Source organism: Hylaeus anthracinus, unplaced genomic scaffold (genome assembly GCF_026225885.1).
Source record: "Hylaeus anthracinus isolate JK02 unplaced genomic scaffold, UHH_iyHylAnth1.0_haploid 4, whole genome shotgun sequence".
Taxonomy (NCBI): domain Eukaryota; kingdom Metazoa; phylum Arthropoda; class Insecta; order Hymenoptera; family Colletidae; genus Hylaeus; species Hylaeus anthracinus.
The window spans coordinates 13,490,533-13,503,218 of record NW_026535289.1 but is presented as its reverse complement, the minus strand read 5'-3'; the positions used below and the strand labels follow the sequence as shown (position 1 = coordinate 13,503,218).

At 43.1% G+C, this 12,686-nt stretch overlaps 3 protein-coding genes and 1 long non-coding RNA gene across 6 annotated transcripts; 1 reads left to right on the top strand and 3 right to left on the bottom strand.

Moving 5' to 3' along the window:
* Positions 1 to 219: 219 nt before the first annotated feature.
* Positions 220 to 5,319, top strand: LOC128894708 (protein scabrous-like). Its single transcript, XM_054156649.1, has 3 exons — positions 220 to 1,348; positions 1,764 to 2,103; positions 3,713 to 5,319. The coding sequence occupies exons 1-3, from the start codon at positions 1,119 to 1,121 to the stop codon at positions 5,144 to 5,146; spliced, it is 2,004 nt and encodes a 667-aa protein (XP_054012624.1). The 5' UTR covers positions 220 to 1,118; the 3' UTR covers positions 5,147 to 5,319.
* LOC128894721 (uncharacterized) lies at positions 1,202 to 3,686 on the bottom strand. The gene is made up of 3 exons (XR_008461617.1): positions 2,848 to 3,686; positions 2,473 to 2,742; positions 1,202 to 1,322 (listed from the first exon to the last, which is right to left on the bottom strand). It is a non-coding gene; the product is annotated as an uncharacterized LOC128894721 (long non-coding RNA).
* Positions 5,090 to 8,282, bottom strand: LOC128894713 (zinc finger protein 709-like). 2 transcript variants are annotated; one of them, XR_008461616.1, is made up of 4 exons: positions 7,859 to 8,282; positions 7,513 to 7,695; positions 6,002 to 7,158; positions 5,090 to 5,229 (listed from the first exon to the last, which is right to left on the bottom strand). XR_008461616.1 is itself a non-coding variant. In XM_054156655.1 (3 exons), exons 1-3 carry the CDS (start codon positions 8,012 to 8,014, stop codon positions 6,259 to 6,261), a joined length of 1,239 nt encoding a protein of 412 aa, XP_054012630.1. In that variant the 5' UTR covers positions 8,015 to 8,282; the 3' UTR covers positions 5,462 to 6,258. The 2 variants fall into 2 exon arrangements, 1 of the variants encoding a protein (XP_054012630.1); XM_054156655.1 differs by lacking the exon at positions 5,090 to 5,229 and having other exon boundaries at positions 5,462 to 7,158.
* A 153-nt stretch (positions 8,283 to 8,435) lies between these two features.
* Positions 8,436 to 12,450, bottom strand: LOC128894709 (BTB/POZ domain-containing protein 10). 2 transcript variants are annotated; one of them, XM_054156650.1, is made up of 7 exons: positions 12,259 to 12,450; positions 11,729 to 11,851; positions 10,909 to 11,025; positions 10,444 to 10,581; positions 10,101 to 10,372; positions 9,560 to 9,757; positions 8,436 to 9,462 (listed from the first exon to the last, which is right to left on the bottom strand). In XM_054156650.1, exons 1-7 carry the CDS (start codon positions 12,375 to 12,377, stop codon positions 8,993 to 8,995), a joined length of 1,437 nt encoding a protein of 478 aa, XP_054012625.1. In that variant the 5' UTR covers positions 12,378 to 12,450; the 3' UTR covers positions 8,436 to 8,992. The 2 variants fall into 2 exon arrangements, with proteins under 2 accessions (XP_054012625.1, XP_054012626.1); XM_054156651.1 differs by lacking the exon at positions 10,909 to 11,025.
* Between the last annotated feature and the right edge of the window lie 236 nt (positions 12,451 to 12,686).

Sequence of the window (12,686 nt, the reverse complement as noted above, 5' to 3'; positions counted from 1 at the left end):
AAAGTATCTCCTAAGCAAGCAATTTCTAGTGTTATCGACGCATAATTAAGATCTCGAGCTGTCGACGATCGCGAGCCCCGTTTCGTTATATTCTTTCAATGGTGTCCAACAGAAACCGGGACCTAAGGTCGGTGTGATTTCATTAATTCCTGTAAAAGAATCTCAACGTAACTAATTCAAACAAGAGGCGCCCTTGGTATCGTAAAACGCTTTTTAAACAATGGCCCTTTATAAATATAAATTATTGGTACAACTTACTATCGCAGGTTAAACTTTACTTTGGGGCACCACAAAATTATGAACTTTCTTTTGTACCGTTTAGTAGTTTTTGATGCCCAGATTACAAAAATGTAAGTTAAAAATATTAGGAATCCAAAGTTGAAAATTTTTGACGTATTTAGCTAGTTAATACGACGCCATTGGTCAATTAGTGGTTAATTAGGTAATTACATCAAAAACTACTGAATGGTGCAAGAAAAAGTTCATAATTTTTGGTGCATCCAAATAAAGAGCAGCCTAAATACGAATTACTGGTATTTACAAATTGCTACTAGAATCCCAACAATTGGATAACGGAAATGGTTCGTGATCAGTGTATCAAAGAATCATTTGAAAATTGTGCAACCTGCGTGAAAGAAGCGTGAAGGCGTAATGAGAGGAATTTCGCGGTGGAGATGGAGAAAAAAAAAAAAGAATAGCCGCGAAGGATCGACGAAGGGGGAATGGAACACGTGCGGTACGAGTATCGGTATCGGGGGCGCAGCTTGCAGGCACGAGACAATGCAGAGGCAACGCGGTAGTAGTGGTTCCAGGCCGTTGCCGAACGCACCTGCGCCTTGGGTTGGGCCCATTTTGCCCCCCGACCATTTACGGAAAGTGTGAGAGGAGGTTATAAAACTGGTGGGGCGGCATTCGATCGGGCCAGTGAGCTTTCGGTGGTGGAACACCGCGTGCGCTCGATTTCGAACAGGAACGGCGCGAGCTGGACGAGAAGCGTACAAAATTCGTAAATAATACGTGAATAATTCGTAAATAATTTAGAAGCGAACGGTAGTTTTCTATTATTTAGTAGATCGTTCGACGGTGGTTATCCCGTTTAGCTGGATTCCGGTCGAAAGATGACCGGTAAAAGGTGGTTGTTTCGGGCGCTGTTAGTTGTCGTTGTCGTGCAGAGTAAAACTCGCGCCGACGAGAACATCGCCGACGAGATCCGATCTCTGCGGGAGCAAGTGAACGCTCTTCTGGACCATCGGCAGCAGGATTACAATGCCCTCGAAGGAAGCTTGAAGCGCGCCATGGAGAAGAACACCGAGTTGTTTGTCCTGAAGAACGAAGTGAAACAACTCAGGTAATTGTTTCGAATAAGAGTATATTCGCCAGATTCTATGTAACGCGTTACTTTGTGAAAGAAAGAATCACGAAGGGCCTTCGATGGTAGCAAGTTGCCCTTCCTCAAGGGTCGTACCTTTATATTTTGGTCTTTATATTGGACCGAAGGGGGTACACTGAAAAGTAACATCTCTCTTCCATATTAAATTCAAAGAAATTTATAACGAATTTCTATTCCTGATCAATCGTGTAACCGGCCTCCTTATCTTTCGTCATCTAGAGTGCAAATTTTCGATACCAGATAAAGATCAACGAGCTGATGAATGATAAACAGGTATTTAAAATTGGAAAAACGACATTACTTTCCAGTTCACCTTTATACAAGTACTTTAATTATCGTTTTTCGCGCGTTAACGAGTGCCTTTTACCATCAGGAAAGAAGTGAACGCTTTTCGCGGCGGGAACGGAAACGAGGCGAAGAACGAGCGGCTGCGAGTACGGTGGCTAGGAAGCGCCGTGACCGAGCTGCAAGGGGAAGTGGCGGAGGTCCTCAGAACGAGAAACGCCAGCGAGGAGCTCGCGGAGAGGTCCAGGATGAGAGGCGAGCTGGCTCTGCTGAAAGGCGACGTCGCCGCCGTTGGAAGAGGCGTTCGAAATCTCGGCGGTAGGATGGCCAAGATCGAGGCGGTCCTCGGCACGATTCGCGTGGACATAGTGGCGGTGAAAGAACGGTTCGGTCAGCTCTCTCGCACCTGCGCCGACATCGCCAGTCAGGTACCGTCTGCTTTCGTCGCTCTCTTGGCCGTCCCTTTTCGATCCCTACCAAGCCGCGTTACTTTCCCTCTAGTCGCGTTTTCCTTTTTTTCCCCGCCATTCTTATCTCTCTGTCCACCTGCTCGTGCCCGATGGAACGCGCATCTGCCTCGATTTCGCGTTTTCTTTGTCTCTTTTCTTTTTTTTTCCCCCCCTCCCCCTCCTCCGCTCCCTTCGAACGGCTTAGCTCGCGATAACGTCGCGCGACACGAGGCCGAGAGACGCAGAGACTGGCAGAAACGTAATTCGAACGTGCACGCCCGACGCGGGCGGTTGTCGTTTTCGATACGGCGCGATAAATTCTACGATATGGGCAGAAAACGCAAACACCTGTGACCCGTTCCGAGGTGGAACGATTCGGTGGACCCTTCGCGTCGCTACGCAGCTGCCTTTTCGCATCCCCTCCGCGATTCGCTCTGCTGCCAGTATTAATTTCTACCGCCGTGCTTGCTCGCCCTTCCCCCGTCGATTTCCTCTCTGTCGCTACTTCGCATTCCGTTCCTCGCGAGTTTTACCGACGTTTCCTTCCACTCGTCGTCGTGATGGGATATGCGCGTGTTCCGTTTCATTTTTAGCTCCTAAATCTATAGATATGCGCACCTTGAAAGGTATGAAAAAGATACGAGAGAAACAATCAAAGGTTTCGAATGAAATCGGACGATTTTAGGGAACAAAACGTGTCTTTCTTTCGGAAAAACGACTTACTTGTTTATCGTTCGTTCAACGGAAATAATCGAAGGCCGCTGGTTGGTATTCGAGGCTGGGCAGCATCGGGCGCGACCGTGACAGCTGCATCTGCCGGGCTCGAGCGCGTAACCAGCTGGATGGGCCAGCTGGCGTGTTCACTCCTCTCTTTTGAACGCTGCGCATAAGCGAATTTTCGTAGAATCGTGGTCGAAAGTAAAAGAGAAAAACGGTATCCACCTTTTAAACACTTTATGCGTAATCAGATCATGGATTAACCGCGTCTAATTAGTTTAAACAATTAGGTTGCAATTCTTTCGGAGAAACATCGATTCAAAATGAAATAATAAATATTATTGTTTACTTGAGTTTCGTATGCTGCGGCAATTCATCGTATCCCGTGCCGTTGTGAGATTACGGTGGATGAACGTGTTTTAACCCTTTGCGCTCGAGAGGTGACTCCCAGTTATCATTAATTTTCACGCAGCAAATCTATAATACCTAATGTTTCTTTAGGTATAATTTCTTTGGAGCTCGAAGTATCGATAAAATGATTGTCGGGGAGATAAAGATGACTTTATTCTCTTGGCAGATACCAGAAAAAAGGCCTCGAGTGCAAAGGGTTAATTTCCTCCGTAGATAAAAATCTAATGGAGCGAAGGTGGTCACTCCACTGTTCCCCACGGCTCGGTCCAACGTCAGGGAAATTTGATACGTATCTAGAGTTGCTCTCGCAATTTTGGAGTAATGAACCGAACAACCGGTTATCGGTCTCGATGACGCGCATCATGACAAACAACCGCGTTACGTTACACTCGCGTTGATAATTGTTTGACAGCGTTAGGAAATATCGATATAAATATATCCCTCGATGTTTCCGTTTCAGTTGAGCGCGGTTCAAGTCGAGGTGAAGTCTCTTGGATGCGAATTGCCGTCCGGCGATTCGGGAAATTCGATTGTCCATCGAGGAGAGAAGAATTCGGAAGGCGAGGTCGCGTCGTCCTCGAGTACAGCCACGGAAGAGGATAGTAAAAGGTTCGATACGGAACACAGCTCGACGTCGTTTCGGCGTCGGCTCTCCAGGAGGCACGGCTACTCGAGACGAATCGAGGAACACCGAATGCGGACCGAAGAACGTCTGAAGAACCTGGAGCACAAGGTCTCTCTGCTCGCGCAGCGACGGGTCTTGCTCGAGAAACGCCTGGCCTACGAAAAGAAAGAATGGCCGTTGATCCTGAACAAACGAATGAAAAGTTTGGAGAAGAGCCAGGCCGAGTTGTCCAGACGACTTTCGAACGTCACCGAGGATGCGGTATCGGCGAGAACCATCGGCGAATCGTTTGGTCTGCAGCTGATCGACTCGTTGCGAGTTCTTGGAGAGGCGGTCGAGAAAAACAACTCGGAAACGAAGCGGGAACTGGTTCGGTTAGGCGTGAACGCGGCTAGGAAAGGGGCAGAGCTCTCGTTGACCAGAGAGGAGTTGAGCAATCTGCGTCGCGCCGTTCAAGCTCTGAGCGTGAGTGCTTCGAAGCTCCAAGAGAGAAGCGACGGTCAACAGGAAGCAATCGATCGGCTGAACGTTACGTGCTCGGAAGACGCCGATCGATTTCCGTCGTCTTCGTCCTCCGACGCGCTAAAGCTCGAACTCGAACTGGAGAAGCTGGATGACCAGTACCATTTGATCGTGAACAGTTTGCCTGAAAACTGCGAGGATCGATCGACGGACCAGCCGGCCAGGGACGGGTTGAGGCTTTTGGAAGCTGGCCGGTCCCGGAAGCCGATGTTGGTTTACTGTCGGGACGGCTGGACGGTGGTGGCGCGACGTCGAGACGGCGCGCTCGATTTCGATCGCACTTGGAAAGATTACTCTCTCGGTTTCGGTTCCCCCGTCGGCGAATACTGGATCGGCAACGAGCTTCTCCACGAGCTCACTCGAGATAATTGCACCAGGTTGCGCGTCGACATGTTGGATATCTACGGGGAACGTTGGCGCGCCGAGTACGAATCGTTCGAGATCGACTCGGCGGCTACCGGGTACAGGCTACGCGTGGACGGATACGCTGGAAACGCCACGGACGCGTTGTCCTATCAAAACGGAATGGCTTTTAGCGCCAAGGACCGCGACATGGACGCCAGCAAGTCTCACTGCGCCAGCAACTATCACGGCGGCTGGTGGTTCAGTCGCTGCCAGCACGCCAATCTCAACGGGAAGTATTCCTTAGGGTTGACTTGGTTTCGTTCCGACACCAACCAATGGATGTCGATCGCTTCTTCGGAGATGTCCGTCCGCAGAAACTCGAATTGTCGGCGATCGCGGTAGCGCCCGTTCGTCGAATCTCTCTTCGCGATGCCAAAGACTTTAAAATTACGTTGCGTTAGGTCAGTGGTGCGCCTCTCTCGATACTGAAACAAATGAAGTAAAACGGTAGTTTGTACGGTTCGAACTTTGGGGCTAAGATGGGAAGAAACTAATATATTTATATTTAACGTGAATATCGAATTTATTGAAAATTATATATTTAACCCTTTGCACACGAGATGCTTTCTTAGCATTCTATTGTCACGAGTGCTAAGCTCAATTTGAGATTTGAGAATCAGGTCACCTTTGGCTCAACGACAATCGTTTTATCGACACTTCGAGTTCCAACGAAATTAAACCTAAAGAAAACCTAGCGGTGACTGAGAGTCACCTCTCGAGTGCAAAGGGTTAAAAGTTTATTCGAGTCCCTGCTTACTTTCTACTGGCTTTTTAATTTAGCTTCGATGAGTTTGTAGCAGGTCCGTAATACATTTAACAATTTTTAGTCTCCGGATGGTCTCTGCCTTTGTTTCTGTTCGCGTCCATAATTGGGAAATAGTTTTTATACAAATGGAGGTGCTCTTGGAAGGGTTATACACTCTAAACAAAGTATACAGGGTATTTTAGATTAAAAATACAAACACAAGTATACAACCACAATCGTGTATTTGCTTTCAATTTTATTTTACGGGTCATCTTCGTGCACCACTGTGTTAGATTATATTAGTTTTGAGCGCGTGACTGATATCGTTACAAACTACGAATAGTTCGCATTATTATTATTATTATATTCATTACAAGCGTTCCCTCGATCGACTGATAATCTATTTGCGAAGGTACAATTACGAATTTTTTATTGTATCTTTTACCTCTCACCTAGGATCGTAGGTCGTCGTAGGTCGTAGGCACGTCGATGGTCGCTCGCACCGCGGGAACATAAACAATGGTAAAAATGATTCCATTGCATCGGAGAAATCTCGTCCCGCGACCAGACAATATTTATAACTCGTCACGAATGCCGAGAAATAAAGAGGAAACTTCTACCTTCGATGCTGCTTCCTCCTGTCTCTGCCATTCTGTTTCGCTTCCATAAGAGAAGAATCAAATTCTCGCACGGTGACTTCTCGCGAAGATCAATCTCCGAAATCGGTGTCGCGATTCGGCGCTTCGACCGTGGCTTCGCGTTCGTCGTTGACGCGCGATAATCTCGCCTTGCACTTTTTTTCGTGAACGAACAGGCTGCCAGAATTTCCATACGCGAAGCCGCACGTTTTACAAACGAACGGTTTCTCCCCCGTGTGGGTGAAAATATGCTCTTTGAGGTATTTGTAACGATAGAAAGCCTTGCTGCAAGTTTCGCAGCGGTAACTCGGCTCGCCGGTGTGGGACATCAAGTGATACTTGAGACCGTTCGAGGAGGCGAACGCGGCGCTACAAAAATGACAAACGAAACGTTTGTCGCCCACGTGGGTTCGCTCGTGCCTTTTCGCGTAACTCGGAATGGCAAACCCCTTGCCGCAATGCCGGCACAGGTGAGGCTTCGCGCCGCCGTGTGTCTTGAAATGAAACCGCAATCCGGACTTGGAGGCGAACGTCTTGCTACAGACGTCGCACAGGTACGGTTTCCCTGTTTCGCCGTCGGTCGGTTTCGCTCGATTTTCAGAGCTTTCATTCCCATCTTTATCTTTATGCGTGCTGTTCGAGATGCGCGTATCCTCTGGAAACTGGAGCTCCTCCGAATAGACATGTTCGATCATTGTACTCTCTTGCGTGTTTTGCTGGGATCGATGAGCGACGGTCGCATCCTTCCTGCTCCTTTTCTCCTCAACGATTCCCGATCCTTCAACGGTCCTCTTCGTGGATCGAGTCGTCGCCAAAAGAGTCTCTTCCTTTCTTTCTTTCTTTTCTATTAGACTAACTCGCGATGGGCGTTCCACGATCGTTTCTCCACGAGATGCGTTTCGATTATCGTCTATTTCTTTCTCCGAATGGATAGATGCTCCTGTTCTTTCATCGGTTTGTACGCCGCAATCCTGAAGAAGAAGCAAAATAATATTTGAGTTGGAATATTTACTAAACAGCAACATGTCATTTTACTATAAAAATGAATGTACTGAGAATATATGTATAATATAACGTTATATCTGTCACTGCAGAATAATGAAAGAGAAAGTTTTTGTTTAGGCTGTGGCCTATCCTCTTAAATGCCTGAGAAGACACTTCCTGTAGTCTACTAAAGACTAAACAGATGCGCTATAAAACTACGCTGTATAGAGCTAGAAATTCTTTCTATGTTTTTCTTTTAACGTTCATCAGTCAATAAATTCAGTATTTTAGTATTCTCATTTCCAATACGCTCCCTTTCAAAGCTAGCTTTTCAAACCTACTCGAACGATTTTGCAGTTCGGCGTGTCGATGCGGCGCGGTTCGTCGCTCCAACAATTGGATCCATAAAGCGATCGAAGCCACCGTTCCGATTTTCTGCATTGCTCGCGAAACTGGTACGTAACTGCTACCTGGTCTTTGCACACGCTGCAAATCGCCTGCGGCAGCCGGTTGTCTTCGAACAGCTGAAATCAGTCGGGACGAGTTAATTTCGAATTTAAATTGAACGTGCGAATATTTCGCGCGAAAATCCCTTTGTTTCTTACGGTTCGGTGGTGGGAAAATATTAACAATTTTGGAAACCGTCGGCCTGAACGATAGCGAAGGAAATTTATTCGTGTAACTCACCGTGACGGGACAGCAATCTAGAATGCGGGAACGTAAACATTTGGACGCTTCTCCCTCGGTAAATATTGACGTTAAGCAGACTTCGGAGCGAAGACATAACCTACACGAGCTGGTATTTATTGTATCAGTTTCAACGAAAGCTTGGGATAGCTTCATTCTCTTTGTGCTGTTTGCCACTGTTCGGGAATTGTTAAAGGAATTTGAAATCGGGCAACAGTTTCAATTAAAGTCGTGCGAAGTTTACTGTATAAACAACCACAGACGAAATATAGAATGGACCAAAGATAGTCAGTTTCGTTAGTTGTTTCGCAAAGAAAGCTGATAAATCGTCGGCCATCTAGCGGTAAAAATACCGAACTAATTTTGTTGTTTGGCGTTTATTAAAAAATAAACATATACGGACTTTAAACCTGTGTAGGTCTATTAGTCCTAAATATAAAAAATATAAAAATAGAAATATTTACATTGCTACAGCCGAACTAATTTTAAATTAATGGTAGACGTCATCGGCGGCAAATCGGTAAATTTTGTCGTGAAAACAGTTTTCGTTCGAAAGTAATCAAAGAACAAGGAGAGATAGACTCGGAAACGGTATTCAACTTTATTAATCGTATAAAATGGGAAACTGCTTTTCGTGAATACATACCGAACGAATCATTGGTTCATATTTGACACGTAATTATTATAAGAAACGTTTAACGTTACATACAAAATTGAAAAAGTCGCAACGATTATCATTAAACTAATTTGAACGCCACGTACGAAGGCTATCACAAGATACTAGGTGAACATCCACGAGATGCGATACTTTCACGGTATTATCGTTCCGACTGGGTCGATATCAGACTGCCTAACCCACGAAAGACCTCCTCTCCCACCGCTTCCCTTTATTCGGAACACCGTTTGAATGTAAGCGATTTTATTTAACTAATATCGGTTACTTTATAAAAATATGTAAAACACGTCGAAGCTTTCTCTTTGGAAAAATCAACTTTGGATTTTTCAACTTGATTTATCCAATATAAAACGAAACTGTGAGGTAAGCGAGTCTGACTAACATTAGAAATTGACGCATGAAGAAAGCGATCCGTAAATACTTGGTAGTTTGTTCAGCCTCAATTTCGGAACGAACGTTCATGGTAACTCGTCGGGCGGTACTGACCCGAGATCTTGATCAGCTAGCAAACCTATGGCACCTTCGACGTCGGCATCAGAGCCGACTGCCAACACGATCTCCGGCTGAGACACTGGCTCCGACGGTTGTAAAAGACCAATCCCTATCGGGTTTCCGCCAGCGTCTAGTACGGGATCGGCAGTGGCTTCCGCGAGATTCGTCACAGATTTTGATTTGACGCACTGAAAGTCGACGTGCCGACTTTTCGCTTCTTCTTTCTCCCAGGACATGTGAATGAAAGGCCTCTGCACGTAATTGTAAATGACCTCGGCTCGTCCACCCGCTCTCTTCTTGATCTTCTCCTTGTAAGTTGGATAGCCTTCGATACCTAAACGGATCTTTTTTAAACCACGTTCCTTCATTACCTGCTTGGCTACGTCTCTGTTTTCGATATACTTGAAGAATCGGTACATCGCGGTACTGTTGACAGCTGCAGGATAAAATAAAAACGTAGCGTTAGTAAAATATACGGATGGAAGAGTACACGGTTAACAAACGGACGAGATGATACATTATGTTCTTCTTACTTTGCGAATATTCTTCTCCCATTTGCGGAGGATACTCTTCGTCCCAGTCGACGACATCATCTTCCAGTAAAACGACAATATGACATTCACGGTCACCTCTACGCGCGCTGTTTACCATCAGTGGTAATATTAAGTCCTCGAGGAAGACTTCAAACTGGCAGCGTGCGCCTTCGTTAGATAACTCATGTAATAACCCTCCTATAATAAATCGTCTAGTTTCTAGAGCTCTTGCTATTCGATGCGCGTCAACGCGATGCTTCTCAAATCATCGATCATAGCTGGCTGTGATTGTTTTCTGTGTTATACCGCATATGGAAAAGCGATAACCACGTTTTTAACGACGAATGGTTACAATTAGATAATTTGAGAAACGTTGCGTCAACGTGCTTGTACTCTGTGTTGAAAATAGATGGAGGTGTTGCAATCGTGTCACTTACACGATCATTTTAAATACGTTGCTATACTATGATCTCTTTGGATTGATGAAAAAGATGGGTGTAAATTATAATATCTATTGCAATCCATTATAATCTCTACTTACTTAAATTTTGACATTTCACTGTACTAGCGTCGAACGGAACGAGGAGGTAGTCGCAAGCTTCTCGAAGTTCTTGAACCGCAACCGTTGGTGGACAGCGAATTACTCCGCCCTTGTAATAATCAAGGATAGCTCTAAATACCATAGCGGATATCCCATCTGCAACTTCGTATTCGCCGCGTTCATTTGGTTGAGCATATTCGACACCCGAACTGAACATTCTACCTAGCATTGTATTAGGATGCGCAGTGAACAGTGCTGGATCGACAATAAATCTGAAAATCAGTTGATTTTTGTCGTTGATGCAATTGTACTGGTGTTGAATGTTTCATTTGGAAATACTTACCTGGTATTGTCGACAATAAGAGTAATTCGTTCATCGCTAGCTTGCGGATTGCTTATACCGCTTATGGATCCAGATGATGGTAAATTATCCCTGCTCTGACTTTGTTGACTTTTTCCGATGCCAACTCCAGAGCAAAGTCTAAAGACAAATGTATTCTAAATAATCGCGGAAGACTGTTTAATATTTATATTAAAAAACGGTGAAACTATTGCTCATAAACACACAAAAGCAATGCACAGTGTTAAATGAATTTCTAGACAACACCTACCTCTTGGGTATTGATGCCTGGACTCTTGTTTTGACAATATAAAGAATAAAGTAGGGTATAATATGGGTTATATAATAATAGGGTAAAGTAATTATGTCTTATGTTACGAATGGAAACAAGAAATGTTTATATACCTTGACAAAAGGATAAAAGGAAAATTTTTTGTTTGCAATCTGTCGTTCAGTTGTAAATATTACCTGTTTTGTTGATTAACATTTGTGTTTTGTCTGCCAGAATTGAAGGAATGACAGTGCCTTTCATTGCTTCCGTCTCTTTGTACCAGACAAGATTTTGGTTTGGAAGAGCCACCACAACTACATGCAAAACAACGACATTACCTTTCTAATGATCGCATTCAACAAGCATCGTGTAATGTCTACTAATTCTAATGAGACAGCTAATTTAAAATATATAGAAGTGTATGTACACGAAGTTTTTATTATAGAAATTATCAGTTTAATCGTAGTACGGGTATTAAATTTTCTGTTTAAAGTAACTTTTTATTTCTTTATTCTTTTAAAAGTAAGTAAATACATCGATAAAACGAAAATATGTTGCTGAAAGCATATGAAACATGATTGGAAACAAAAACATAATTGCATAATATAAAACAAAATTGTACAAAATCATATAGAATAATGTGAGATAAATTTTAATATGTCATTCTTTGATATGCTATTTCTCAACTAATTTAATATTAAGATATATATAAACGAGCAAAAATTATTTACCTTTAATTGAAAGATTAATAGGCATGCGTATAACGTACTATATGACAACAGCCTTAAATACATGCTACATTTTAAACATGTAATTACTGAAATGAAATATGTAATAAAATAATAAATTACAGATAAGATTAATATGTTATTGCTTGTCTAAGATGTTGCCTATTTCAATAATGTAAAAAAAATTAAGCTGCTAATATAAAATATTGATAAAAATATTTCATAATTTTTATATCTTCTTCCATGTTCAGTGTTATACTCATATTTAAAAAAAAAAAAAAGGTTGTACCTCATTCGATTCTTATAAATGCGATGTCGTCCTCTGCTACCTGTTTCTTTGTCCGTCTCTGTGTCGCTACTGCTATCTTGTATATAATTTAAACGCTCTGCAGGATTTGACATATTGGACCAACTATAACAATAGTTAAAAATTAAAAATAATGCATGTAGAAATTCTTATAACAAGTTCACAAGGAAACCTAAAGTTAACGTTGCTCTTTGTTATTGACACTTAATTATTCTGTTCTTAAATGATACTGTTAAATAAACAAATGTACACAACAAATCTCTTTATACGTTCTCTACCAATGTGACTTTTAAATGTTTCATTTTCTTATAGTTTCGTATTATTCAGTTCGCTAGATGCATAAATATTCGATAAATATAACGATTATGCAATAAAATTTATATATTAACGTTGCACAAACTTTCACGTTGATAGATAAGTCGAAAAATTGTAAGTCATTGCAAGTATTCTGCTAAGTGCTCTTGCATTTTTTATTGAATGATTTTCGTAATACATACGTTTCGAATACTTACAAATTAGACACCGATAAGTACCAGCCAAATTTCTTCAGAAGCCAGCTGGCCGACGTGCAAATTTCCAATCCACACGATTGAACGTTAACCTGAACTCTCCTTTTGACGGAAAGTTGCATTCCAAACCGATGAAACGGATAATGCGAAACACCACACGGTCATAGATGACAATTCATTCCGACAGGCGTTGCCCGAACTATACATTGTAGTAACTTTTTCAAGTTTACTATACTATTACTATATAATTGTAATTAAAGCGACAAGTATCATTCGAAGGTTACAGTACTGCGTCCCATACGACGGTAGAGAAGGACTGCGATAGTTTTAATAATTTAATTACTTAACTTGCGAAATGCTTTATATCTAGTTCGAGAAGGACTTTGAAATAATGTCGTTTCGCGCCAGAATAATCTGGGCCATTCTTTGAT

Bases quoted from the DNA above. Each gene is read 5' to 3' on its own strand.
- LOC128894708 (XM_054156649.1), top strand. From the start codon at position 1,119: ATGACCGGTAAAAGGTGGTTGTTTCGGGCGCTGTTAGTTGTCGTTGTC. The intron at 1,349-1,763 runs GTAATTGTTTCG...TTTTACCATCAG, and splicing joins AACGAAGTGAAACAACTCAG to GAAAGAAGTGAACGCTTTTC. The intron at 2,104-3,712 runs GTACCGTCTGCT...TTTCCGTTTCAG, and splicing joins GCGCCGACATCGCCAGTCAG to TTGAGCGCGGTTCAAGTCGA.
- LOC128894713 (XM_054156655.1), bottom strand. From the start codon at position 8,014: ATGAAGCTATCCCAAGCTTTCGTTGAAACTGATACAATAAATACCAGC. The intron at 7,696-7,858 runs GTGAGTTACACG...GACTGATTTCAG, and splicing joins TAGATTGCTGTCCCGTCACG to CTGTTCGAAGACAACCGGCT. The intron at 7,159-7,512 runs GTAGGTTTGAAA...CTTCTTCTTCAG, and splicing joins CGAACTGCAAAATCGTTCGA to GATTGCGGCGTACAAACCGA.
- LOC128894709 (XM_054156650.1), bottom strand. From the start codon at position 12,377: ATGCAACTTTCCGTCAAAAGGAGAGTTCAGGTTAACGTTCAATCGTGT. The intron at 11,026-11,728 runs GTACAACCTTTT...TTTTGCATGTAG, and splicing joins ATTTATAAGAATCGAATGAG to TTGTGGTGGCTCTTCCAAAC. The intron at 10,582-10,908 runs GTAATATTTACA...ATTTGTCTTTAG, and splicing joins AATGTTAATCAACAAAACAG to ACTTTGCTCTGGAGTTGGCA.